At 50.7% G+C, this 26,853-nt stretch overlaps 12 protein-coding genes across 12 annotated transcripts; 6 read left to right on the forward strand and 6 right to left on the reverse strand.

The window, feature by feature from the left end:
• Positions 1-376: 376 nt before the first annotated feature.
• On the forward strand, positions 377-2,126 carry MRS44_013846 (uncharacterized protein; the record flags this gene model as incomplete). Its single annotated transcript, XM_065617287.1, has 2 exons — positions 377-1,492; positions 1,548-2,126. 2 exons carry the CDS (start codon positions 377-379, stop codon positions 2,124-2,126), a joined length of 1,695 nt encoding a protein of 564 aa, XP_065473359.1.
• Positions 2,127-2,398: 272 nt separating this feature from the next.
• On the forward strand, positions 2,399-2,923 carry MRS44_013847 (uncharacterized protein; the record flags this gene model as incomplete). Its single annotated transcript, XM_065617288.1, has 2 exons — positions 2,399-2,405; positions 2,583-2,923. 2 exons carry the CDS (start codon positions 2,399-2,401, stop codon positions 2,921-2,923), a joined length of 348 nt encoding a protein of 115 aa, XP_065473360.1.
• Positions 2,924-3,003: 80 nt separating this feature from the next.
• On the forward strand, positions 3,004-5,782 carry MRS44_013848 (uncharacterized protein; the record flags this gene model as incomplete). The annotated part of the gene is made up of 6 exons (XM_065617289.1): positions 3,004-3,162; positions 3,397-3,422; positions 3,617-3,807; positions 4,147-5,405; positions 5,459-5,647; positions 5,702-5,782. The coding sequence occupies 6 exons, from the start codon at positions 3,004-3,006 to the stop codon at positions 5,780-5,782; spliced, it is 1,905 nt and encodes a 634-aa protein (XP_065473361.1).
• A 2,059-nt stretch (positions 5,783-7,841) lies between these two features.
• On the reverse strand, positions 7,842-8,360 carry MRS44_013849 (uncharacterized protein; the record flags this gene model as incomplete). The annotated part of the gene is made up of 1 exon (XM_065617290.1): positions 7,842-8,360. The coding sequence occupies one exon, from the start codon at positions 8,358-8,360 to the stop codon at positions 7,842-7,844; it is 519 nt and encodes a 172-aa protein (XP_065473362.1).
• Positions 8,361-9,441: 1,081 nt separating this feature from the next.
• Positions 9,442-10,086, reverse strand: MRS44_013850 (uncharacterized protein; the record flags this gene model as incomplete). Its single annotated transcript, XM_065617291.1, has 1 exon — positions 9,442-10,086. The coding sequence occupies one exon, from the start codon at positions 10,084-10,086 to the stop codon at positions 9,442-9,444; it is 645 nt and encodes a 214-aa protein (XP_065473363.1).
• A 553-nt stretch (positions 10,087-10,639) lies between these two features.
• On the reverse strand, positions 10,640-13,321 carry MRS44_013851 (uncharacterized protein; the record flags this gene model as incomplete). The annotated part of the gene is made up of 3 exons (XM_065617292.1): positions 10,640-12,550; positions 12,602-13,095; positions 13,159-13,321. 3 exons carry the CDS (start codon positions 13,319-13,321, stop codon positions 10,640-10,642), a joined length of 2,568 nt encoding a protein of 855 aa, XP_065473364.1.
• A 1,284-nt stretch (positions 13,322-14,605) lies between these two features.
• Positions 14,606-16,370, forward strand: MRS44_013852 (uncharacterized protein; the record flags this gene model as incomplete). The annotated part of the gene is made up of 3 exons (XM_065617293.1): positions 14,606-15,116; positions 15,179-15,519; positions 15,720-16,370. The coding sequence occupies 3 exons, from the start codon at positions 14,606-14,608 to the stop codon at positions 16,368-16,370; spliced, it is 1,503 nt and encodes a 500-aa protein (XP_065473365.1).
• Positions 16,371-16,490: 120 nt separating this feature from the next.
• MRS44_013853 (uncharacterized protein) lies at positions 16,491-17,198 on the reverse strand (the record flags this gene model as incomplete). Its single annotated transcript, XM_065617294.1, has 1 exon — positions 16,491-17,198. The coding sequence occupies one exon, from the start codon at positions 17,196-17,198 to the stop codon at positions 16,491-16,493; it is 708 nt and encodes a 235-aa protein (XP_065473366.1).
• Positions 17,199-17,952: 754 nt separating this feature from the next.
• Positions 17,953-18,582, forward strand: MRS44_013854 (uncharacterized protein; the record flags this gene model as incomplete). Its single annotated transcript, XM_065617295.1, has 1 exon — positions 17,953-18,582. The coding sequence occupies one exon, from the start codon at positions 17,953-17,955 to the stop codon at positions 18,580-18,582; it is 630 nt and encodes a 209-aa protein (XP_065473367.1).
• Positions 18,583-21,594: 3,012 nt separating this feature from the next.
• MRS44_013855 (uncharacterized protein) lies at positions 21,595-22,143 on the reverse strand (the record flags this gene model as incomplete). Its single annotated transcript, XM_065617296.1, has 2 exons — positions 21,595-21,732; positions 21,793-22,143. 2 exons carry the CDS (start codon positions 22,141-22,143, stop codon positions 21,595-21,597), a joined length of 489 nt encoding a protein of 162 aa, XP_065473368.1.
• Positions 22,144-23,366: 1,223 nt separating this feature from the next.
• Positions 23,367-24,121, forward strand: MRS44_013856 (uncharacterized protein; the record flags this gene model as incomplete). The annotated part of the gene is made up of 2 exons (XM_065617297.1): positions 23,367-23,447; positions 23,507-24,121. The coding sequence occupies 2 exons, from the start codon at positions 23,367-23,369 to the stop codon at positions 24,119-24,121; spliced, it is 696 nt and encodes a 231-aa protein (XP_065473369.1).
• Positions 24,122-24,690: 569 nt separating this feature from the next.
• Positions 24,691-25,462, reverse strand: MRS44_013857 (uncharacterized protein; the record flags this gene model as incomplete). The annotated part of the gene is made up of 2 exons (XM_065617298.1): positions 24,691-24,871; positions 24,921-25,462. The coding sequence occupies 2 exons, from the start codon at positions 25,460-25,462 to the stop codon at positions 24,691-24,693; spliced, it is 723 nt and encodes a 240-aa protein (XP_065473370.1).
• Between the last annotated feature and the right edge of the window lie 1,391 nt (positions 25,463-26,853).

The raw sequence follows: 26,853 nt of genomic DNA on the forward strand, positions 1-26,853 counted from the left end.
TTCGCGAACCGAAGGCTAACTACAAGATGCGATTTTCAAAAAATCCTGGTCTCTTTGCCTGTTAGTAATCCAGTCCTGGCAGGCACAAATCATAGTTCAGCAAATGCCACGCGTAGATCAGGGGCGTAGACCAGTTACGAATCGCATCATCGGCAGACCTCTGGATGATGAGGCCATGGCTAAGCAGCATTCGGCGGAAGTCCGATCCGCTATGAACAATCATCGTTGCCCATGTGCTTACCAAGCTTTAAATTGAAAACTTGCCGCATCCAAGCTCTGTTCCACGCATATATATGAGAGCGGAGTGTCTCCCAATGCTGGCTTAAGTTGTACACCATCCTCTTTTTTATTGTCCTACACACTTTCCACAGTTACAATGAAGCCGCAGACCATCACCTCGATTTGCGCCACACTTCTTGGTATCGCACGGGCTGCACGGCTCGGCTCATGCGAAGTCATTCCGGCAACTCCTAGAGTCACAGTTTCCGCCGGTACCATCATCGGGTCTTTGATCGACGATGTTGAGTACTATCGCGGCATACCCTATGCCCAGCCACCGATTGGTAATCTCCGACTGAGACCACCGCAGCCCAATCGAGGCTTTGGCACGATTCAGGCCACCGGTCTTGGCCCTGCCTGCCCTCAATTCACGAATGCAGAATCTTCTCCAGTCTTCAACCGGGTGCTGGGCATACCTGGCGTCCCGGAAGCGTTGTTTTTCGCTGGAGCATTAGGAAACGAAACGGAAGACTGCCTTACCGTCTCGGTAATGCGACCACAGAACACCAAGCCCGATGAGAAGCTGCCTGTACTCTTCTGGATACATGGCGGCGCTTTCCAGCTGGGAAGTGCCCAGGCTTTCAATGCCTCCGTGTTGATCCCCAGGGCAGTATCGCAAGGCAAGCCGTTCATCTTCGTCGCAGTCAATTATCGCCTTGGAGGCTTCGGTTTCCTAGGAGGAAAGGAGATACTTGCTGATGGCGCGGCCAACTTGGGCTTGCTTGACCAGAGATTGGCCCTAGAATGGGTTGCGGATAATATTGCAGCCTTTGGTGGTGACCCAGACGCAGTCACTATATGGGGCGAGAGCGCAGGCGCCATCGGTGTCTTCAGCCAGATGGCGCTCTACGACGGCAATGCTACTTACAAGGGCCGGCCGTTATTCAGGGGGGCCATTATGAACAGCGGCAGTCTGACCCCAGCAGAGCCAGTTGATGGCGTGAAGGCGCAGGGGATTTTCGATACAGTGGTCCGAGAAGCGGGCTGCGATGCAGTCCCAGATGCGGAGAAACTGGATTGTCTTCGGGGCCTCGATTACAAGACGTTTGCCGATGCCACAACCAAGGTTCCCAGCTTCAACGGATATCATAGTCTCGCATTCAGCTATGCACCTCGACCTGACGGCCGTATCATCACCGCCAGCGCAGAAGTATTGGCCCAGACGAAGAAGTACGCAGCTGTACCCATGATCATCGGCAACCAGCAGAACGAGGTTTGTAGCCGTCAAGTCACATTATGCGCGATTGAATAAGCTGACACTCCCACAGGGCTCGGTATTTGGTATCTTCACTTACAACATCACCACCAAAGCTGAAACGATTTCTTATTTGAACGAAATCTTTTTCCGCAACGCTACGAGGGAACAAGTCTCTGGCCTCGTCAACACGTATTCCCGTCACGGTGCCGACAACTCACTGGATGCCTCGGTCAAAGACACGTATCCAGAGTTTAAGCGATTGACCGCGATCCTTGGAGACTTCGAGTTCATTCTCATCAGCCGAGTCCTCCTTGACTTGGCCCCTGAATCCGTGCCTGCGTGGTCCTATCTGTCCACTTATGGACGCGGCACGCCTATTCTGGGGACGTACCACGTGTCCGACCTACCAAGGATGTTCGCCCAGACAGATGAAGTCAGCACGCGCATCCAGGATCGATTCATTGCGTTTGTCAATTCTCTTGATCCAAACCACGACCCTGCTGATGACGCTTCCACACGCTGGCCATCATGGCATGAAAGCAGGCAATTGCTGGAGTTCGGGGCCAATTCGACGGGACTGCTGGACGGAAATTTCCGGAGCCGCAATTTCGAGTATATTCGCGACCACCTCGAAGTTTTGCGTCTCTAAGCATGATGTGAGGGCGGTTCTTAGATAGCGGGAATGGGGTTTGATAATGCAGCGGACTGGCTGTGTTACTAACTGATATATAAGAATCTTATAGTTTTTTTTTTCCATCTTCTGGCTCGGTTAACCCATTGAGGGCCGGGCTTTAACTATAATAAAGAACACATTTTTAACACATCATAGCATTATATCCCAATGCTAACATAGTGGCCTTTTTTTTCTTTCTTTTCTAGCCTTCTGCTGCCTGTAGTCAAAGAGTCATACCTGGTCACATCATGAAAGGTTGAGCCTCTCATGGGGTATCTAACTGCTCTAACCTCCGTACGAGAAATAAGAGAATTATCCCTTGTGGAGGAGGGTTACGGCGAGATTCGGTTAGAGTAGAGCTTGAATGCAACATCTCGGCAAATTGCCAAACTTTGGCCCGTACGCATCATCTTTGAACACAATGCCTACCAGCCACGCCAGTGCAAGAATCACTCATCGTGGAGACGATGCTAGAGCTCAAGGCGTACTGGGCCGACCGTGTGTTTGACCTGAGCCAGCTGGGCGAGATTGATGGCGATCGATCGAAGATGGCATGGACTGAGGCTGCCAGGAGGCTCGACATCCTTCGAACCATATTCGTTCCTCTCACACAACCAAGCACAGAGGAAAACATCAATATCGTCACGTGGCCCTCTCAACTCGGGATCCAGTCCAAGATCCTGCAAATTGTTCGGCGCGAGCCACTTGTGAACTGGACTTGGCCATCCAGGGATGAAGACCAGGATCTAGCCAGCTGGGTCGAGAAGCTGTAGATGGAACTCACGCCGACAAGGACAACCCTACCCCTTGGTCCGTCACATTTGCTGAGGGCGGTTGCAAACTCATGCTAAGCATGCATCCCTCTCTCTACGACCTCCTCCTTGACACAGTCGCGAAGCTCTACGAGGACCAAGTTGAGGGTAGCTCTGGCGGCGTCTTACAACTCGAGAGGGGTATGTATGGAGCTGGGTCTTCTGCCGAACGCTGCCCAGGGGACCGAGGCTTCTTCCTTGTGGAACAGTCATCTAGTGGATCCCAGGAAGACCGTTGGTGTCTTGAACGCCCCATTCCCTGGCCTCTTTGTATACCACCCAGCCACTGAGGACAATACCACTTGGAAAGTTTTCCTCATATAGAGATCATAGGGTCAGGGAATGACGGGTTGTTCAGAGAACCGAATTTTTCCAAAACAAAGTAAAATTGTTACATATAATAGAGCAATAAAATCGTAACTGAATGCATCTAGTCCCATAATTTTCACTACCTCATGGCGTAAGTTATCGTGGTTTGAAATAATTATCGGATTGAAGCTCGAGAAAAGGGGCCCCATAGGGACACGCCTAGGCGCGCCTCCACTCGCGAACGCGTAGGCGTGCAGATTATGTCAGCCCTCAATTTGGCTTAAACCCCACAGTCGCAGTTTCAGGGGCTCCGTCTGTTGCTGCCACTGCTGAACACAACTACAGTCTCCAGGAGCGGGCTTCCGCTATGGCCCAAGCAACATTTCCTGATGATGTGCTCCCGCCGGAGGGTACATACGATTCACGAGAGGCTCTACTCGCAGCTATCAACGAATGGGCAGCACCCAGAGGATACGCATTCATAACTGGGAGGTCTTCGCGATCAACTAGTGGAAGGCAGATTGTTACATACGCATGTGATCGGTGGTGTCGTCTACCTAGCGCCTTAAAAGATCGCTAGCGCAAGACTACTACACGAGGAACCAATTGTCGGTTCTCAATCATTGCGAAGGAATCCCTGGATAAGGCGACCTGGTCTTTAAGGCATCGTCCAGACAGCCGATTTTCCTTACACAACCACGAGCCAAGCTGGCACAAATCGGCTCATCCAGTCCATCGGCAGCTCTCTGATGCGGACAAGTCAACAATCAGCCGCCTTACGAATGCCGGGGTAGCGCCAAAGGATATCAGGACTTATATCCGTCAGAACTCGAACACCATTGCAACCCAGCAAGATATCTATAATCGTATCGCAGATAGCAAACGAGAGCTGTGTGAGGGACAGAGCACTATACACGCCTTTGCTAACCAGCTGGATAAGGAAGGGTTCTGGAACCGGATGCAGCTTGATTCAGATGACCGAATCACGGCAGTGTTATTCGCCCATCCAGAGTCATTGGCATACCTCCAGGCTTATCCAGACCTACTTTTCCTGGACTGCACATACAAGACGAACAAATATGGGATGCCACTCCTTGATATGATTGGCGTTGATGCCTGCCAGCGATCCTTCTGCATCGCCTTTGCATTCCTTAGTGGCGAGACTGAGCAGGACTACCTATGGGCCTTGGACCGGCTCAGGTCCCTGTATGAACTCTGCAATACAAGGTTTCCATCTGTTATCTTAACAGACCGCGATAAGGCTTGTATGAACGCCGCAGAGATCTGCTTTCCATCTTCAATCTCGCTGCTATGCCTATGGCACGCGAACAAGGCAGTCCTCCGCTATTGCCAGCCGACATTCGTGCGCCACCAACAAGGATCGGAGGCCTATCAGCAGGGTCTGAGCGATTGGAGTGAGTTTTTCAACCACTGGCACTCAATTATGAAGTCACCAGACGAAGAGGCCTTTGATCAGCGCGTACAAGAGCTTGAAAGGCGCTACCTACCGCAATACATTGAAGAGGTTGGCTATATCAAGGCCAATTGGCTCGATCCATACAAGGAAAAGCTGGTGAAGGCTTGGGTTGATCAGCACCCTCATTTTGGTAATGTAGTTACCTCGCGGGTTGAGGGTATCCATGGGCTCCTTAAGAGCCACCTCAAGAAATCTACGCTGGATCTCTTCGAGGCTTGGAGGGCTATGAAGCATGCGCTTCTTAATCAATTAGCCGAACTGCGATCCAACCAAGCGAGACAGCAAATGAGAATACCAATTGAGCTCTCTGGATCACTATATAGTGCCATACGTGGCTGGGTATCTCACGAAGCTTTACGCAAAGTTGAAGAACAGCGGAAGCTGCTCTTGAAAGAAAACCTGCCTAGTTGCACCGGCGCATTCTCTCGATCTCACGGCCTCCCTTGCGCCCATACTCTCAAGGCTCTACAAGAACAAGGTCAAGCCCTTCGCCTAGAGCATTTTCACACGCATTGGCACCTCAATCGCCATGGTGTTCATCAGTTACTACTAGAGCCTCGGCATCGACCTGATCGAATAGCCGCCGGTTCGACTACTGGTAGACCGCAATCAAGCACCCAGAGAGAGCCAAGTGCATTCGAGGCAGTTCAGGCAATAGTACGGCCAAAGGCACAACCCAAATGCAGCAGATGCCACCAAGTAGGTCATAGAATGACTTCAAAGGCATGCCCTCAGCGATACGAGGAACTTTTGCAGTCGTCAGCATCGTCGGCGCAGGTAGGGGCAATGCCAGCGGCGTTGCCGTCGGCATTATCAGGGCAGGTACGACCAGTGCCGATGACATCTTCATCAGCACCATCTTTGCAGGCAGGGGAAGCTCTAAGACCAATGTCTTCAGGGTCATCAGGGCAGGCAAGGCCAATCAGGGATAGTGCTAGCTGCATTGTTGTTAGTATCGACGACACAGACAGTACAGTGCCGGCAGCATCATCATCAGCACCGTCGGCTCAGGCAAGGATGGTGCCGGCACCTAGGTATGATGACCCGCGGGCTATCTATCAGAGATATGTTGCTGCTCGAGATGCCTGGTACAAGGCGCAGCCTCGTGGCAGTATTAAAACCAACCAGCAATATCGGAGGGCGCTAGGTCTACCTCTGCGGTATGACAAATCAAGCTATCAGTGGTGTCTCGATTGGAAGCAGATGGGCAAGCGCTGCGATACGCCAACTGGCTCTAGAGATTGGACTAAAGAGGAGATGATGGCCTACCTAGATTGGAGCAAAGCAGAAGATGACCGGGTCGAGGCTCAGGTAGCCACGGAGATGGAACGCATGCCTTTTTCTAGTAGAAGAGGTATGTGTGATATTTGGGAGGCGGCAGCGGCAGATGGCGAGGCCCAGCAGGCTATTTATTCAGGTAGATAATCAACTATTCCTCACCGTTCGGGATCATAGGATTTTAGTACTCAGTAGTAGTAGTAGAGTTTATAGGATTTTAAGAACTACCTCAGAACTCGGAATTATAGCTGTGCGGGGTTTAAGCCAAATTGAGGGCTGACATAATCTGCACGCCTACGCGTTCGCGAGTGGAGGCGCGCCTAGGCGTGTCCCTATGGGGCCCCTCGAGAAAATGGTTGATGACATAAGAAAGTCTTGGCTCAGATAAATTCCGAATAGGAAAGGCGCCGACCCACTGTAAAGTCTTGGCTCAGAAAAAATCGAAAGTAGAATAGTGCGGACCCGCTCGAAAAGTCTTGGCTCAGAAATATTCAAGAAGGGAATAGCTCCGTATCCTGGCAGGGTCGTCCGAAACTTGTTGCCTAGGAAAAAGCAATAACGTCGCAACAGGATAAATGTAGTAAATCCTCCACCCAATTCGAGACGGCTTGACGACGATATATTTATAACGAAATCTCGTGCAAAACTTTTCTGTGCTCCCCAACGCTACCCGGCGCCAGGCAAAGGCCGCTCCAGGGCAGATTGAAAAGAGGTGTAGTTATGCACATTTGACAAGGCTGTTGGAAGATTGTGCTGTTGATGGCCTAGGCCACGATCCTTGGGTCCTACCCCCGTATAATCAAGCCACCAAACTTTCCTCCCTCGAGGAAAACAACTGCCGAAATTGCCCCTCATTATCATGCTGACTGTATTATACAATGCCATGACCCCTGAAAGCCACAGTAATAGAATAGTTACCGGTAGTTTCCTCTATATAAGGTGTAATTATTCGCTCATCTTCTTGTGTAGATGCGGTGGTCCCTACCTGCATTCGGCTATTCCCTACAATACTGTCGCATAACTTCGTCTGCAACTAAGTTACTCGGCAGAACGTTCGTTCACTACATCATTACTACCGCATTTATCTCTATCTGACAACCTGGCCTTTCTATTTTCATCACCCTCGCCTTTCCCGAAACAAGCATGTCTGGTAAACAACAACCGAGACGCCGAGGGCGACCTAGAAAGGTACAGACAGAAGCAGAACGACTAGCGGCGCAACGCATACACTCGAGAACCTATTACCACCGCCGATTACAAGAAGAAGATGTAGACTCGGAGCTTCGTATGAAGTTTTACCAGCACGCGCCTTACACTCCAGCCACCTAGTGCTACATTGGGGCAGTTATTCGACTCGAACATCCATGATGGGTTTAGGGTGTCGGATTTCGCTTGCGTTTGGGAGGGCTCAGCCAATAAAATAACGTTTAGGACGAACAGCCCCCTTGTCGATTTCCACACGCCGAACAAAGCGACGGCACGCTAAGTCCAGAGTGGAAAGTTCGACACTAAGATACTACAAGTAATCGCGGACGCGCTGTTGTGATCTGGGGCCCACTTACCGTCTGGCCTCATTCCTCCATCAGCTGAAGATGTCCCGAAGATCTTGATCGTTGACAATGTTGGAAGAACTGAGAGTTCCCCCTAAGCTTCAGGATCGAGATTAAAGTTTGAAGTCCTACGATTAAGGTTCAAAGTCCTAGATGGGATCATTCAAAGATATAAGGCCCCAAAGGGCCTCTCATTGAGATCATAAAAACTTAACCAAGAATAATCACAATCACGACAACAAGAACTACCTTTTGTCAAGTGCACTCAGCATTCCTGCGCGACAAAACAACAGACAATCGAAAACGATTGGTTAGAATTGACAATCCAGTTGACGAGTTTCTGCTGGAATACAGTTTTGTCGAAGCGTTTGATCAGCGTATTGATCAAGTCTTGCTCCTTCGGCTCCTTGGGGTTCAACTGTAGGATTGTTGCAATAGACCGGTTTGCTTTCTCAGATGCCTTTGCGGGCTTTTGCCTCTTGCCTGTCGGGTCCATGATGCCATTGTGGTCTGTGTACAGGTGGCTCTCAGCGTTTTGTAACCCTTTGATAGCATAGCTCTTCGGCCTCGGCCGTTTTTGCTTGATGCAGAGGCAGCACACCCATCGGCGTTCCCCCTTCTGAGCATGCTGGATATCATAGCCGAACTGATATACCCATTGACGAACCTGGCCATCTCTCTCTGTTAAGGTCCAGCCTTTGTAGAGTTGAAAGAGTCGTTGATTGTCTTCTTCTGTACGTTCTGGAAGGAGTGTGGCCGGCGTTATAGGGTGGAGGGTGGCCATTCCGATTCCGGTCAAAGTGGCAGTGAACCCCTCTGGAAAAGGCTTATTTGAACCTTGTGTACGGGTAAAAAGAGGAAGAGAAATTGATGTTATTGTGTTTTGTGGATGATAGAAAGTACGTAGGGTACGAGTTATTTCGCAAGGAAATCCGGGTATTTTTGAACCCCGCCTAAAACTTCTATTCCTTTCCACGATTTCCACAAGTGGGACATGTGGAAGGGGTTTTGTGGCATGGATGTGGAAATGCTGAAGCTCGCCGTGGAATGGAATGGAATGGACATGGATCCATATTATGGATCCATATGTGGATTTCGTGGTATGGATTTGAACCCTGGTCACAACAGCCCTTCAAATTGCTCAAAGGGAAGGCTACGATGAGGCATTGTTAGATACTGTGGAGTTGATGACATCGGCCATCAATATGTACAGATCCATGGGGTTCCAAGAGGTTAAACCGTATTACAACAACCCTGGTGATGGGTTTATCAACATGTCTAAGGATCTCAAGCCACTAGACCCTCAAGCTCATTTCTGAGGCTTCCAATCTATGCCCACCGGAGTATGAGGAAGAGTTGTATTTTTATTTTCTGAGTTTAGAGTGGTTAGACTTGGAAATTCCGCCAAGAACCAAGGATGCAAGCAACTCAATTCAATTCAACTTAATTCAACCCGCATCAACATTTTGTCAAGGAGCCAATAGAATAGGTGTATTTTAGCTCACCCCACATATAATCTACACATCCTATTGGCTCCTTGACAAAATGTTGATGTGGGTTGAATTAAGTTGAATTGAATTGAGTTGCTTGCATCCTTGGCAAGAACTGGCTCACTGGCCGACACAAACACAGTTACCTCCCTTTTCACCCTAAAACCGTTCTCGTGCTATATGCCGGTACATCATGTGCTTGAAGATTGCGCAAACAACTTATAAATCGCCATCATATCTTAGTTCACGGTCTCTAGCATTCCTGTAGAGAGAATTACAAAGAGTGATGAGTGGAGTCTCGACTTGAACGCTCTGTGCAGCTGATTTGATTAGCTCGGTGCTGTTGTAGCAGTCATCGATAGCGGCCTGTGGCGACTAATCTGCCTTGAGCATCTTGGCAACCTTGACCTTGGAGTATGGGGAAGCCAAGGCACAGTTGTCTAGCACCTGTCCGAAAGCTTTAAGGTCGATTCCTTGAGCTCGGGTGAGGTTCATGGATTCGGTAAGTCTAGCCGTCACGGCGACTAAGAACAGGTTGACAGCGTACTTGGCTTTCAAGCCTGATCCGATTGGGCCGCAATACACAGCAGCTTTGGTGATGGGCTTAACCATAGGTTTTATCTGCTCGGCAAAAGATAGATCGCCGGCCATCATGCCTATAAGCTGCCCCTGCTCGGCCGGGGTCTTGCTGCCGCTCACGGGCATCTCGATGAAGTGACCGCCCGCTTTATGAACTTGCTGTGCAAGCTTATGGCTGAACCCGATAGATACCGAGCTGGTATTGATGAGGGTCTTTCCGCGGATTGCTTTGAGAAAGTCACTGTCGTTGTCGATGACGGATTGAATGGCGGGGCCATCGAAGAGCATGGTGAAGATGAAGTCGGATTGCTGAGCCACCTGGGCAGGTATTTCACCAATCGTGGCACTAGAATCTGCCAGTGCGGTGTATTTTGAGCGACTGCGATTCCAGACAATGACAGAGGACTTGCGGCATAGATTGAGGGCCATGGGCGTGCCCATCGTGCCAAGTCCCAAGAACCCAACCCTCATAATGATGGGCCTCGAATGGCAGTATGAGGTACTAGAGAAGGTGTGAAATCGGCCTTGGCTTATAGAGGGGGCTCCCGTAATGACAGAGCGGCGCCTTTCTTAAATGCGAGCCTTAAGGGTTTCACGGAGGATTAAGCATGCTCAGCTGAAGGGCGTGCGTGACAAGTCCGACCGCCGAAGCCGCACGCAAAGACCGGCAGTAACCGCGCCAACTACGCCCTTGCACTCAATTCCTAGTGTTGATTACCAGTATTAAGTTCTCCCTACGCAGAGTCCTGCGGAATATTTGGACCCGTCACAGGCTGGTTGTCTACTCGCTCTGGCCGGGAGTGCTAGCGGTTCGGTTCTGGCGGCACAGTTGGTCCATCACTCGCCTGTTCCAGCGACTAAGCCGCTTGTAGGTGGCCACTCACTTCACCCTAATCAAGTCTTGCAATGCTGGAGTTCCATTTAGACTCCTTTCTGTATGTATGCCAATGTAATACTGCCATTGCCTCCGTAGCCCGCCAGCCAAAGAAAATCATCAACGAGCTGCCAACCTCTGGGATAGAAGCTTCGCCAGGCTGTACGACATATCTGATCTTCTCCCAAGCAGCCAGAGGGCATCAATGCAGTGCTTCACTTGTACTTCAGCCTCCCTCATCTCATCCGGAGCATGGCCCAGTGCCTGCCAGTCATTCTGTCTAAGATCCTCTACCGTGCCCAAGTGATACACGGCGGCATTTCTAAACGCCCCAATCAGAAGTACAGTCCATGGCTCTGTGAGAATGGCACTGCTCTTGACCGCGAAATGGTAGCCAGGCAACTGCTCTGTCGGAGTATTACCTCCCCAATCCTCACTACCCGGGCATGTCAACTTGGCCAGTTCGGCTATGTCAACGGCAGTAGACCTTCTCATCCGAGAGGTAATCTGAGACTCAATTCTGGCCGCCCTAGTATCTGCTTTTCCAACCTCGCTGCTGTCTGCAACGTCGATGAGGTCTGCCATCAGCATCACGGCAAGGTGCCAGGGAATGACGATGCAGATGAACCACCCCTTAATCCGCGCAGGTAGCGAGGAATACATTTGAGCCAGTTCACGGAAGAATGCTCCGTATGTGACATTCCAGCGCCGGTAAGTCGCGATGGAGCCTTGAATGATGTCGTCGACCTGTTCATGGTTGCCTTGTCGTAGGGCGTTCTGGAGGGATGATACCTTTCTGAAAAGGAGTACCTTGACCGGGACAGACCTCGTTATCCCTTCGAATACAAAGTCGTGGGCAGACGCCCAGTCGAGCTGCAACAATTTGTCGGCCTCGAAGAACTCCAGCTCACCAAGCGCTTCTGCTTGAATGCTATCAAAAGAAGGATTCTGGGCCATGTCTGGGTGTTCCCTCGATCTCGATGCCGGGCCGTCGCAGTACTCCTCCCTGATGGCAAGGGGTCTCTCATTTGTAGATGAGGAAACCGTGTCGCACATAACCGCCAGCCAGTACAAGAGCCTTGCTGTGGCTTGTTCTTCCGGGCCTATGTTTAGAAACGAGTTCTTGGGGTTTGAGCGATTCCGTCTGGCTCCGGCCGTCTTTAATGAGCCTATTTTGGCAGCATCAAGCTTAAATTTGAGTACTTGAATCTTTCGAGACGCACTCTCGATAAAAAAGGGAGGCCCGCCGCGACCAAGTATGTCTACAAAACTGCACGAGAGCGGATTATCGTCATCCATGCCCTTTTCGGTCGTCCAGTCGGAGGAAATGCCCGCTTCTCCCGGCTGTTCCAGTTTCTCAGTCCAGTTGAAGAGTATTTCAGCATACACCACTCGGTAGGATTCGATTTCAGACGCCTCGAGTAGAGCTGTTCTTGCTTGGTGCCAGGTCGCCCGCTGAAAGTCCCTTTCGAAGTCGTCATTGTGACTCTCGAGGAAATCGTCTTCACTGTCGCATGAAGTCGAGTCTCCACCAAAAGGTTTTTCTCTTCTGCTGTAGTTCTGAGACCATTGGCTTGAAAATGCCATGATGACTTGGTTCAAGGCTTTTGAGGCTGCCCTGTCTTGGGAGGCCGTCAAGGATATCACATTGTTGGCCATCATGGCTCTGTCGAGGCGAAGAACCCGTGTGTAGAACCGATTCAGAGAAAGCGTGTTGATAGAAGACGACGAGATCGTGGATTGGGGCGACAGAGTCACGGACTTCTCCCTCGAAGCATAGCCATCCCAGTTTCTAGTGTAAGGGCAAGTCCGTTCGGTGAGCCAGCACGCCAGGTTCGACTCGAGAACATCATGGTATATCTTGAGCAAACTCTTCGTTATGAGTCGCTTGTTAGATATTTGCATCATGGTTGTCTGCAAATCGAACTCGGATAAAGCCGCTTGGCTCGCAACCACGCCAGGGCTAAAACGAGCCCTTTTCGCCAATGGTGGTTGCGCGTGTGATTCGGGCGTCGCTGGCAGTGAATAGCTCTGTTGATATTAGTTAGAAACTAATGCGACTGGGGGAAATGAGAGACATACCTGATGGAAAACTCCCTTCGAGACAATCTCCATCTTATCTGAGGGGGGCTGCTCTTGAACCTTTGTGCGCGTGGGGCCATGGCCGATGGACTCCCAAGCAGAGGGCACTGTCTGCAAGTCGAGAAAGTCGAGCCAATTTCTTTCCGGCATGGGAACAGGATTGAGAACGTCGCTAATAGAGAGGGAGCACCCATCCGTGTGGGCACCACCCCCGACTGGCGTTGGTGGAGGGCAAGGCGAGTCGTGCGGGCTGGGCCTGGGTTCGGTCTCGGGGGTTTGATGCACAGACTGAACATCGTTACCGTGTTCGCTTTCCTTGAATTTACGCTTCGGGGGCCGAGGGCTTTCGTCGGAGACTCGCGGCGAGTCGTCGGATGGTTGGGGAGATGGGCCAAGTTGGAGTAGGAATCGAGCCTCTAACCAGCGATCGTGAAGTGAACACTGCTTCTTGGTCCTAACGCAGTATGAACAAGGCAATGGCTTGATGCTTGTATCTAAGGAAGATGAGAGTCAGAACATAGTCTCAACGTTGGATGGGGATCCAGGGGAAAACCAACCGGGGCTGCTCTTGGGGGTGTCTGGGGTTGAGTCTCTCTGTACCATGGCATTAAGCTGAAATCCATCGCAGGCTTTCTTAGAAGTTCTGCACTGCTCGCATGACAGGTTCTGTCTCCTCTTCATGGACAATCCGACCACTTGTTCTTCCGACGTGATGGTCATGGTTAAAGAGTCAGGGAGGTAGACAGCAAAAGCAGGACGTGTTTGGCAAAAAAAGCATTAAAGACTGCATAGGCTGTTAACGTAAAAAACAGTCATGTAGGCAGCTGGGTCATCTTTTCACATTCTCGGCTCGGTACTCAACTGGACCGACCAGACGCCGCAACTGGACCAACTGGGCCGAGCAACGGGAAGAACAGAGGCTACGTATGTGCTTCGGGACTTGCATGGATGGTTTGGTATTCCCCCGCATTCTCCTTTACATGGCTTCAAGGTTCCCCACCAAGTTGGTTCGTGGGGTCTGGGGACGCCCAAGATCCAAGATGGTGGAGTGCCTAGAGGCACTTAGTCTAGCTACACTAGGTAGGGACCGCCAAGCTCGCTTCGGCCAGAGATGGCTGCTCTAGATGGAGGTGGGCACATGACCCCCCATGCCCCCTCCTAGCCACCTCATCATCCTCGGGCATCTGACACTTCGGATTCTGTCCCAAATAGGCAAGAATGGAGGTTGGCTTGAACCATGCAACCAGCTTTCAACTGCGCTACTAAGCTCCCGTCTTCACACTGACCCTCCCCTCCAATAAGACCTGGATCAACCATTGAAACCTCCCTTCAATCCTTGTTCTGCGGAAGTGGATAGCCGCCCATCGAATCCATCAACTGCCCAAATTTGGCCATCGAGTCCACCAAGTCGTCACCCAGCCAACTAGCCAACAGGTCCTGTCGTGTGCGTTCCAGTTCCCGCTTGTAAGTCCCCCACACCTTGATCAGGCGTTAGATCGCCATGGCCGCCCATAGACGAAGAGGTGGAGACTTACCAGACAAGCAAGCCCGTGAGCGGTACCGTCGCACGCCAAGCTTGCAGCAACCGACGCAACCCCTTCTGGGGTGTTGGCATCGAGTCCAGCGTCGGTGATCTTCTGCCCGAAGCCCGCTGTGAGGTGGGTTGGGGTGTAACACGGAGCGACCGAGTTGAGGCTACCATCCAGGACCACCTAATGGATAACCCCACCTAATGGATAACCAAATTTTTGCTCCTCCCATACAAAATCCAAATTTTCAGTTGCACCGTATTCAGCCAGGAATGAAGGTACTTGCAAACTAAGACCTGTACTATATTGCTTTTTTCGTATAATTTTCATATCGGCTTAAATTTTCCCCATTCCGCCTCGTGGCCTGGTTCTCTAGCCCTTTGAATTTTTTTGCATTTCACCTCATGTACCCTAGGCGACTCCATCCACTCAAGCCGAGTTTTCACCTAATTTACTCGACGGAACTCCCTCCGCAATGGTTCGTCGTAATTATACCGAAGACGACGTAGCTGAGGCCATATTAGATACCACGGATAGAGGCCTCTCACAGAATGAGGCGGCTCAGAAACGTGGAGTGCCTCAGTCGACCCTTTCTGGACGACTTTCCGGTCAAGCGAGCAGGAATGAACGTATCCAGGCCCAACAGCGTATTTCCAAGAGCCAGGAGGAAACTCTCGTTCGTTGGGTGCTGCGACAAGAGTCTCTGGGCTATGCTCCCTCGCACAGCCAGCTCCGCGCCTGTGTCGAAGCCATCCTTCAACAACAAGGCGATAACAAGCCTCTGGGCAAGCACTGGACCACGAGGTTCGTCAAACGTCACCTACAACTATCTACCAAGCTGGGAAAACGTCAGGAAGCCGCCAGATTTGAAGGATTTACACCAAAAGCGGTCAATTGGTACTTTGATATTCGGGAGACCGAGTACGGCTGGATCAAGCCTGAGAACACAGTTAATGTGGACGAGGGTGGCATAATGGCCGGTTTCGGTACGTTGTCTACAAGTCCCCAACGGGTTTTTATAGGCCGTAGCTAAATTGCTGTCAACCAGGCTTGGATAGCCTCGTAATCGGGAGCTCTGACCCGAAGAAGAAGGCGATGTTGAAGGGCTCCCAGTCGCGCAAGTGGACCTCATTTATCGAGGCCGTCACCGCAACTGGCCGCGCTTTAAAACCCGGGATTATCTTTAAAGGAAAGGAGCTACAGAAACAGTGGTTTCTGGACGAGTTCAAATTGATAGCCGACTGGCACTACATCACATCGCCCAACGGCTGGACCGACAACCACATAGCTCTCGAGTGGCTGAAAGACGTCTATCTACCTCAAACAGAGCCTCGTGATGCATCAGATGCGAGACTTATTATCCTTGACGGTCACGGAAGCCATGCAAAGGTGAGTCTTTTGGGTGTTTTTGCCGCACAATATCGGCTATAGGGTCGTTGACGAGCAGCCAGGATGAGTAGATGGCGACGTGCTTTCTGAACAATGTCTACTGCTGTTACCTCCCCGCACACTGCTCCCATGGTTTGCAACCGCTGGATAATGGAGTTTTTAATGTCATCAAAGGTGCGTATCGGAAAGAACTCCAAAAGCTGGCTAGTTTGATCGATTCTGCGCCGGTTGACAAAGTCAACTTTATTCGGGCATATACGAAAGCCAGAGAGGCGGGCATGAGGAAGGAGATTATCTTATCCGGCTGGAGACTTACTGGAAATTGGCCAATAAATCGTCGCAAAGCTCTAACACACCCGGAAATTCAACCGGACAAAGAAAAGGTGCCGGAACAGTTCAAGACGCCGAGCCCTCCTCAGTTGCACTCAGATGATACGCCGAAAACGAGCCGCCAGGTGAGAGATTTGGCCAAACACCGAAGTCGTCCAACCAGGCAGAAGTACAGTAAGATCGCGAAGGGGCTGGAAGCTTTAGAGATGAAGGTGGCCGTTCAGAATGCGCGGATTACTGGGCTGGAGGAGCAGGTGTCCCAGCTGCGGCGAGGGAAGAAAAGAAAGGCGGTACCGAACCCGAACCGACGATTCATGGCTCTGGCGGAGGCTCTAGCGGCTGGAGAAGCTCTTCCTGACTCAAAAGAGGCAGAAATAGAGGTGGATGTGGACGAGGAGGTCGAGTCGGTGATCGAGGTGGGTGTCAGGTCAGAGGACGAAAGTGACGACTTTATGGTCGTAACAAAGCACTGCCAGCGCACACGGAGCGGTCGAGAGGTCAAAAAACCACGCAGAGAGTAAAAATTGATCAATTTTCTAGAGTCTCTCTCCAAGGCTTCGCTTTTTAATTGACGACCTGGTGTTTTGTGCACGCATCAAAATTTGGATTTTGTGTGGGCGGAGCGAAATTTTGGTTATCCATTAGGTGGGGTTATCCATTAGGTGGTCCTGGATGGTAATGCCCAGAGATGCCGCTCGCCGAAGAGACGCTCTCATCAGGCCAACGACGCCATGTTTGGAAGATATGTAGGCAGCATTCCCAGTAGATCCAAAGTACCCAGACGTAGAGATGACAAATACAATAGAGCCACGAGACCCTGTGGAAGATGGGTTATTCTGGCCAAGGTAGTGAAGGCCTAGCCTCAAGGCTATTTGCCAGCGATTAGCAAATGCGAGCGACGCTTCCAAGAATGGGACTCTCGACTTACTATTCAACGTTCCCTTGAGGTTTACATCAATGACTCTGTTGGCCTCCAGAGACTCGACAGGGTCGCCAGCTTCGTCAACCTCGACATCCAACACTGGTTTGCTCTCCATGATGGCGGCATTGGCCACAACCACATCGACCTTGGAAAACCTCTGCACCGCGGTTTTGAACACACTCACAAGATCTTTCCAAACAAGGATGTTGGCAGGGACGAAAATGCTCTTCTCTGGATACTGAAAGGACCTAATCAAGGATGTGGCGGCGTCCTTGGCTGGGTCGAGATCAACCAAGACCACATTGGCGCCGTGCGAGTTGAACAGTGCTGCCGTGGAAGCTCCGATACCTCGACCAGCCCCAGTAACAATGACTGTCCGGCCAGCCAAGTCGGCGAGGTTACTGGAAGAGAAGTCTAATTGGTGCATGTTGATATTTGTCTGGCGGTGGCCATTGACTCGCTCTTTGAAGTGAAACTTGGAGAGCGAGAGATTTCCAGGTCTTTATTTATGCTTGAATGGACTCTACAGACTCCCCAGGATTTGTGTCGTGCCGTGATCGGATCGGGTCTTATGCTTGCGGTACCATAACCCAAGGTCATTTCGTTGAAACTGCCATGATTTCCCGTCTTGGAAACCCGGCGAGTTTGATCTACGGCTAAAGCGCCCTGAGTGAGGGATCCCCGGAGAAGACCTAGTCTCCCCGAGTCGACTGCCGCTGCCAAGTCGATCGTGCGGGGGTCGATTGAGGGGGTTCGTGGGATAATGGGACCGCTTGTGGTCGGTACCGAACGTGTTGACTCCATTGAGTCGCAGCGTAACGTCAGCCGACGCCTGGGGGTTCCGACTCGCCGAGTTAGACCGAGGAGCCACATCATGGAGCATTGACTCAAGTTCCAAATAGCTGTGAGTGAAAGAGAAGATTCTTCCAAGTGACTATAAATTATCTCAACGTACCTACCTACCTCAGCATTTGCTCTTGCTTTGCCATTGGTTAGCAGATCCTCACATCTCCTAGTCACTGCCTTATCCTCTGACGAATCTGTGTTCTTCCCTGCCCATCCAAGCCTCTATTCTATTACTCCATCGTTACGATGCCTACAGACACCATTCAACCCTCTGCCTTCAAGTTACTGGAAAGGGTTGAAGCAAATTTTACCCATACAAGGCTTCTTTCAGAACGATGGTACCTTGTTGCACTGGCAGCCTTAGTAGGGGGAATGATCCGGTCATCTGCAAGGACCTTTATCTCTATCTCATTTCCAACCCAAAATTCTCCCAGGCAGGCCAGAGAAAAGCCCTCATTCGCCGTATTCGAGAAGCTCTGATAAAGTGCGTCTCCGTTGTTGGCGTTTGCAAGCCTATCGAGGCCATCCTTTCCATCAACGAGGTCGAGAGGGACGAAGACAAGGACCACAGCATCACCAGAGAGGGCTGGCAGTGTGATGACGCCAACCTGAAGCGTGGAAACGACTGGATGCAAAAGCTTTACTCCAAGAACATGGACGAGACTATGGGGTTCTTCCATGATCACAGGGACTTTGAGTGGGTCAGCAGACACATCACATATGGGCTGTACCTGAGCGATCGCCAGGTGCTGGATGATATCGATACTGAAATTGTTGTGCTGGCATCAATCATGATTCAGAACCTTGAAAAGGAGACCCATTGGCATATCAGGGGATCAAGGCGGCTTGGTATCCCCAGGGCTGACGTTGAGGCTATTCACGATTCGGTCGGCGTTATCGCTGGACACCTTGGGCTAAGTTTGCACCGCGTCCCGACCGCTGAGCAGGTAGAACGCGATGTCTAGATGAACATTCTCTAGTTCAAGTCTTTACTAGAGACGAAGTTTCCTTTTGAGAGCCATTTGTGCCAAGGTTTCTCGCGTTTGATATACTATCTGCTAGCTCAGTTAACCCATCGAGGGCCGGGCTTCAACTATAACAAAGAACACATTATCAACACATCATAGCATCATATCCTAATGCTAACGCGTTTGATATACAAATGGATGAATTAAATGACTCAGCTTCTACAAATGGTCACGGAAGCTCAGCCTATAGTAACTACTTCGTTCCTTTCCGTATAGTGTAGGGTTGGGCCTCTTGTGTTCTTTTACTCGTTGAAATAGACAAAGATATCATCAATATTGGTAACTATTTCTTAACTATGAATTACTTGTCCCTCATCTTGAAGTTGCTTGATCTGCCACTCAGTCTTCACCAATAACATGCGCCAATTCAATGTCACTCCCAGCATCAAATATCTCGCAGCCATGGTTTGAGTGTGTCGAGGCAGATAAGTTTGGGTGGTAGGAGGAAGGGGGGCGTAGCGACGTGTCACCTTGTTGAGCGACAGGACATCCCTCTGAGATTGCGTCATGAAAATAACGTGCTGCAATCTCGCTTTCTCCCCTTTTCCTATTGACCGACTGCGCATAGGAGCGTCTGAATATTGAAAGTTGCGCGATTAGTCGCAGATAGGGCCGCAGAGGGGGCAGGCAAGCCATCAGAAGGCAAACGTTGCTATCAAGAGCGCACCAGAGCTCTATCCAGAGGCTATATGAGCTTCGTTCCATGCAGAGCTGTCTTTAAGGGGGTTTTAAGGAACATACCAACAAGCGTGATGGATGGTGGTCCCGCAGACAGCTTGAGTTGAATGATCAAGAAGCGAGTCAAGCAAAAGGAAATATTTATAAGTCCCAGCCCAAAGGTGCAGTACACGCCAATCTTGACTACGGTACTCAGTCGTAGTTGGTGCAGTATTAGGAAGGGGAGGGAAAAAACTAATTGCCAATTCTTGTTAGCAAGCGTGCAGACGGTCTCTCCAGCTATTGGCAGGGTTGAGGCTACTCATTATATCTCCAGAAAAATGCAAAGCCCATCCAATTTGAAGGACCCTATAGGCCCGATGAGTTGGGCACGCCTCTTTTGGGTTGAGTGACCTATGGTCAAATCAGCTCTCGTCTTATGCATGGGGACTTTGCCTTGATACTGAAGGGAGTATAGGGGCAAACACGTACCAGTTTGTCTCGATTCTCCAACAATAGAAGAGGCTTAGGGATATGGTTACAATCCAGGCACAGACAACATATACGATTACCACCCACAGTAGAAATCTTCGCTTGCGCAAAACGGGAGGGAACAGTTGGTTGTAGAAGGTCAAGATGGCCGCTTTGCATAGATATAAACCCATGTAAAATGGGAAGTTGGCGATCCAAAGAAACTGTTCCGTTTGTTACTATGCAGGTTTTTTTGACTCAATAATGGAGGGAGATTACCTTCAGTCCCTTCCGTATTATCTCAGGGGCCCCGTTGAATCCTCTCAGGGCGTAGTCAACATCCTGGTGCAAGATGCCAGCCTTGGCGAAGACGATATCCAACGACCCAATCGTCAACGAACAGCACCATGCAAGAAATATCAACCCATCACTGGGCGCAAACTGTTGCCGGTTGATTCTGAGTCGAAGATTGATTCGAGCGACAATCAGGCCAGCTGCAATGGCTATCAGTAACCATTCAGTGAGCTGTAAGGATACTATCAGTATCTATTTGACCAACTAACAAAGGGGGGGCATAGTCGGGGATCATGAATTTAGAACAAGTGGGACTAACGATTACTGATGTAGCCGTCGGATTAGCGGCCGACATGCCTTCAAGTGAATGATTCCCGCAGGATGGTGATGGATGCAAAAGGAAATGGTGAGAGGGGGAATCTGCTCTGGCCGAATCTGTGATGCATGCTTGGAAAACGCGGGGTGCAGGTAGGCCGCAGTACTACGCTCATGTGGGCAAGTTGACAAGCAAGTCTCACATTGAACAACCTAGGGAAACTCTCTTAGCTGCCTATGTGGCATAATGGAAAATTGGTCAAGTAGGGAGGAGCTAAGCTTCGGCGTCCACTCCTCCTCATGAAGGTGGTTTGAAAGCATGCTTCATTTTGTTTAACACGCCATGAACAGCCGAACTCTTAAGTTTCATTCAAGAGCTCTACCTGAGGATTATTTAAAACGTCCAGGAACTTCTAGGTGTTGTCTCTGGCTAAGAAACCAAGGGCGTGAACTTGTGAAGTCATGCAGATGGATGTCGAGGCGAAACCCGCTTCGGGTCCGTGACGAAATAGGCAAGTTCCGGGTGTCAACCTAGCACCGATACATGAATGCAGACATCGAACAAAAGATCAGTGTAGATTGAGGATCAAAAGGAGCGTGTGATTTTCTATCTAAAGGAGCGACGAGAGTCGGTCTCTTTATACCCGTGTTCAGTCTGCCGATTCATAGACAGCAGGCTGTTGCCTGACGCTAGTTGTGGTCGTTCACGATGATCGTGATCCTTGCCTCCAACAGTAACCGAAGGTCTCCGGAGCTTGACAGCTATCAATCCAGCCGTTTTTCTTAAGCCACGTGACCCAGCTTTTAGCGTAGACGACCCATTTTTCAACGAGGAATATAGGAAGGAAAAGTTAGAATAGCTTCAGAGGCGTTGGAGGCAGTGTGTTGATGTGAAATTGGCGTGGTTCTACTTGGAAGGGCTCGAAGGTCGTGCCTCGGTCCTCTTCGGCCGGAAAAGCCGCGGCCCAGGTTGAGTCATTTGGCCAAATGCGATGGCTGTGCCTCTCATCGAGAAAGCTCTTGTCGTCATAGGGATTGATGACCCGGATCTCGTCAAGAATTGGAGGGGACTCCATCGTTCTCATCAAAATGAAATGGTGGTGTTTTGGCGGGGAATGGGCACGAAATCTTTCACGGATTAAACTTTCCGTACCCCTCACGTACTTCCGGGGTTCCCGAGGTCGTGTGGGGCGAGGTACGGACTGGAGGGCTTCACGCACTCGGGAGATAGGCCTGGGAGCCCTGGATGGCTGCAAGATTAGCCGCCGATATCATCTGCTCAGGGGCCCATCGGAACAACGAGCTGCCATCCCCTAGGATGTCTAAAAATGGAAACTCGAAACCAGCTCTCTGTGGTGCAGTCTGTCAGTAACATGGTTGAGCGACCAACGTGCGATGGGTCTTCCTTACGCTGAAGTCTGGAATCCCGGAATTCTGAAACCGGATATCGTGGTCATGGCCGGCTTGGACCAGTGCAGGGTACATGTCGGCAGGGAAGTCCGGCATCAAGGCGCGGTAGGCATGCTCTAGGATCGCGTACTGTTGTGGGATGATCTGGCGTGCCATCGCCATGGGAATCGGGATGATGGCTAGTGTGGTGTTCAAGGCACCAGTGGCGTTGCCGGGGTACTGGCTGAAGATGGGGTCCGGCTGGTCCTGGGTCGTGCAGACATCCTGAGCGGCGGCCGTCTGCAGGTGGAAGCCAGAAGAGACCAGCAGGGCCACGAGGGATACGTGAGCGAGGTAGGCGGAGAGCGGCATCTTGGGCCGAATCGACGGGTTGCTGGTGCGAGACTGAAGACGCACTTGCTCGTTCAACTGCACATGGTGAATGAAAGAAGGATGAAGAGGCGTCTTCAAGGCCGCAGATGCCTTCCTCCTGGGGAGTGCTCCGTTGAACCTTCCGCGGAGGCTTTCGGAAATCAGGGCTTGTTCGACTTGAACGACTTGCGATCGCCCGGAGTTAGGCTGACACTTTCAGTTTGCCCGCTTGCGCTATAGTACATACTGTATGTAACTTCCTACATAATGAATCATTGTCTACTAGATGGTGAGGGACACAGATGTCCGGGTTTGACGTTGCTCAAGAGCGGCACGCCTAAGGGACAATGGTCTCGTGTATATTAGAAAGGATGATTGGCCGTCAACAGACGAAATGAAATGCCGAACGAAAACCGAGCGGACATTAGTGTCAGAATCTGAGCTGTGGACCGAGTAGATGTTGGAAGAACTGAGAGTTCCCCCTAAGCTTCAGGATCAAGATTAAAGTTTGAAGTCCTACGATTAAGGTTCAAAGTCCTAGATGGGATCATTCAAAGATATAAGGCCCCAAAGGGCCTCTCATTGAGATTATGAAAACTTAACCAAGAATAATCACAATCACGACAACAAGAACTACCTTTTGTCAAGTGCACTCAGCATCCCTGCGCGACACAACAACAGTAGATTGTGGATCCACATGACTTGTACTACTGGACCAGGGTACAAAGATTTTTCACTCAGGCAGCCAATTAGCAAGCTGCACAATCAAGAACATCCAAGTACAACAACACATTCATTGAAGCCACGGATCTGACAATTAGTATTCCTCCGTCCTGGCCGAACCGCTAACCAAATTTGGGACAACATAATAATTCTGCCGACTGCGTAGGAAGCTAAGTTCGTACTAGACATCCATCTGACGCGGACCGTTTGAGAATTCCGAACCGTGCGGGACTAGCGTCGACGTCGCCGTATGCCAGGTTGCCTCACCCCCCTCGTTATCTCCTTTAAGTCCGATGGTCGATGGATCCCCAGTCCTGAATAGCGGCAGATTGTGACAGCTAGCGCGGCTCCGCGAGAGGGGGGCAAGAATAAATACCACTAACGGACCTCTGGCTTCATCGTGCTGGTTTCCAAGCATTCTGCGGTATTTGATCTTGTCTTATGCGTTCTAAATCTCTTCAATACTATAATCCTATCTTCTTACGCAACTTCACATCAAGATGGCCAGGCCCAAGGTTCTCGTTATCCTAACCTCTGTCGATAAGGTCCCCAAGTCGGGCAAGACGATCGGGTGGTATCTCGTAAGTGGTACATTCCCGTATCTCCTAGATCCTATTCGATTCTGACTTTCTATGTACAGCCCGAGCTCGCCCACCCATGGCACATCCTGAGCCCCAAGGTCGAATTCGCCTATGCCTCCCCTAAGGGCGGTGAGGCGCCTCTCGACCCAATCTCGCTCGAACTCTCCAAGGATGACCCCGTCTCTAAGGACTTCTACGAGAACCACTCGGACACCTGGAAGAATACTATAAGGTTGTCTGACCTCGCCGGTCGCGCCTCCGACTTCGATGCCGTCTTCTACCCCGGCGGCCACGGCCCCATGTTCGACCTCGCCTTCGACGAGACCTCGCTCGCCCTGCTGCGCGACTTCCACGCCCAGGACAAGGTCATATCAGCCGTTTGCCATGGTCCCGCGGCGCTGATCAACGCCAAGACTGCCGATGGCGAACTGCTTATCAAGGGCAAGCAGGTGACAGGCTTTGACAATGTGGGGGAGGATATGTTTAAGTTCACAGCGGAGATGGACTTTAGCCTCGAGGATAAGCTGGGCGAGGTCAGCGGCGGCAAGTACGTCAAGTCGGCTGAGGGCCCGCTGAGCGAGATGGTCGTTGTTGATGGCAAGCTTATTACAGGCCAGAACCCCGCGTCGTCATATGGTGTGGGAAATGCCATTGCCCAAGCTCTGGGTGTCTAAACCAGCGAGTATAGCATTAATCTGATGCCGAAAGACTTATGACATACGATGGGAGTGGGCAGAAGTAGTCCCCCTCCATTACGCGAGCGGACCCATTTTTCCGTACCTTCACTATGCCAATAGCCTCTAAATAAAGCTCTTCAGAGGTCTCTATCTCGTGATTTTATATAGTGTGCATAGGTTTATAAAATATAGCCTCTCTGCGAGGAGCTGGTGGCAATGACTATGCTGTCTATCCTCTTCGCTGCTTCCACCGTTCTTTCCCGGTTAGGATCGCACGACACCAGTATGCGGTCTCTCCATGGCGGTATGGCGTACTCCTGAATGACCTCCATTCGTTCCGTAGTCGCCTCCCCATGTAGGTGATAACATTTTCAGTCTTCTCAAACACATAGCAGCCGACTGTCAATGGTCTGGTCTGGTCGGACTCCCATTTTAGATGGCACTGAGGTAAACCACGCTTTGATTGGCGCTTCTGATTGCGAAACTATTTTCTCGCACTGTCGCACATCCGCTCCCAAAATAAGGCAACTACATCAGCTGAGAAATTCGATCAATGGACGTAAAGTCTATGTTCTGCTAGAGCCTGGAAAGTGCACGTAACCCTTCCCAACAACATACGTCGCAAACCACGGAATGTCCGGCTTCTCCTCCGCAAGCTTCCAGTAGAAATCGCCCGCGTATTCACCCGAGAGCACATCCAGCGGCACTCCCCGCCCCTCAACATCACGTTCATCGGCGAACCAGAATCTGCAACAATCAGCAACATATCAAGATACAAGGTCCAAGCAGCACTCACTTGTAGCCCTTCTCTTTGTAAAACGCAGAGGCCGAGCCGACCCAGTAACTCGCCGCACTCTTACCCGTGCCCAGGCCAATCAGGAGCGGCAGAGGGCTTGTGGCGCCAGCGAGGCCGTTGCCAGTGTAGATGAATGTCTTGGGGAGATCTGCCGCCGTGGCTTCGAATCCGGCTACGGACTCCCTGGCGGCGACGTAGACGCTGGTATTGAGAAGTGAAAGATCTCGCTCGAGTGCCTCAATCGAAACAGTAAACGGATTCTGGGGATCCGTCGGCGGAGTCAGAGCCGCCGCGTTGTCCACGACAACGTTTGGAGGGCCGCCGAGTATCTCCTTGACCGCCGCGAAGATGGAGGGCACCGAAGATGGGTTGCTCAGGTCTGCTCGAAGAGTTGTGTCGCCCTCAGAAGTCGTCCCTCGATCCTCTGCGCTTCGAGACACGAGTGCGACACGGTAGCCGGCAGATCTGAATTTCTGGGCGCCACCTTGACCGATGTTTTTTCCGGCACCAAGGACCAGCACGATTTTAGTTTGAGAACCCATGGTGAAGAGGAAGTGATAGAGTACAGCTCTGATGAGGCTATTGAGAACACATGGAACAAATGGTGCTCAAGCACAGTATCCCTTCAATTGTGATAAGCCTCCCGCCAGGTCACTACAGGGGTATCTGACCAATTAAAACGTGAACATGAAAGATACATTTATTCCCACCTAAATTAGCCCGTGATACTTGTCCAAACAATTCTTCTTGTTACGAAGTGCGACATCGCATTGGTAGTGATTGATAACGCGTCGCGAGGTTCCCCTTATGTACTAGTCAGGTGACAGGGGTCATGTGGGGCGAGTTACATCCGGGAGGCTTATCACAACGGAAGGGATAACTTTAATGATAGCACGCAATCTACATAGCGCGAAAGGCGAGCGAGGTTGCGAATATTGTTGTTGTGTCGCGCAGGGATGCTGAGTGCACTTGACAAAAGGTAGTTCTTGTTGTAGTGATTGTAATTATTCTTGGTTAAGTTTCCATCATCTCAATGAGAGGCCCTTTGGGGCCTTATATCTTTGAATGATCCCATCTAGGACTTTGAACCTTAATCGTAGGACTTCAAACTTTAATCTTGATCCTGAAGCTTAGGGGGAACTCTCAGTTCTTCCAACAAATATTGGCTCATGGCAATTGCGGATGACAAATCGGACGAGCGACCAACACTCAGACGGGTGGCTTTGCAGCTGCTTAATAACCTGGTCGGATGCTTGAGTGGGATGTTCGTCCGAGAATGAAGGCGGCTCTCACGCAAGGTCGTGGCTTTGTCTAGTAAACGGCGCGCGGCAGGAAGCCAAAATCCTCTCGTGAAGTGCGGGGGAAGTCGACTGACTGGAGTGCTCGGACGTTCCGGAAACCCGAAGAGGCCGATGGGTCAAGACGGGTTAGGAGCAACGCCTCCAACAATTCAAGTCGACTATGCCACAATTCGATTGATTGATTGATGTTGGATCCGATACGGTCAATTCGATCAGGGATAATAGGGATCAATACGATGTGGAGCCCAAAAATGATGATGTTGACGTCTGATGATGTTCCTTGTTGCCTCCTGCCCCTCTTTTTCTATGAGGGGTTTTTGGGTCAATCTGTCAACGTGTATTCGGTCCATTGGTTGAATCAGTGTATTCGTGTTGTGTTCGTGTTCTCGTTAAGTATCTGCCCCTGATGTCAGACAGCGCGCCCTCACTAGGTCACTGATGATGAAAGGTGATACTGGGATGATCTTGAGTGTATTGATGAGGTTCCTTGTGTTCGTCCTCCTTGTTCTTCGTTCTCCCTCGTTGTCTTTGTATCTGAGGGGGCAAGGCCAATATACTAGACCTGCTGATCCTGCAACAGATCTGTAACGCTGTTCTGACAATTAAGGTATCATGGGGTGACATCTTCCCTT

This window comes from Fusarium solani, assembly GCF_023522795.1.
Source record: "Fusarium solani strain SB1 chromosome Unknown bctg00000009, whole genome shotgun sequence".
Lineage (NCBI taxonomy): Eukaryota > Fungi > Ascomycota > Sordariomycetes > Hypocreales > Nectriaceae > Fusarium > Fusarium solani.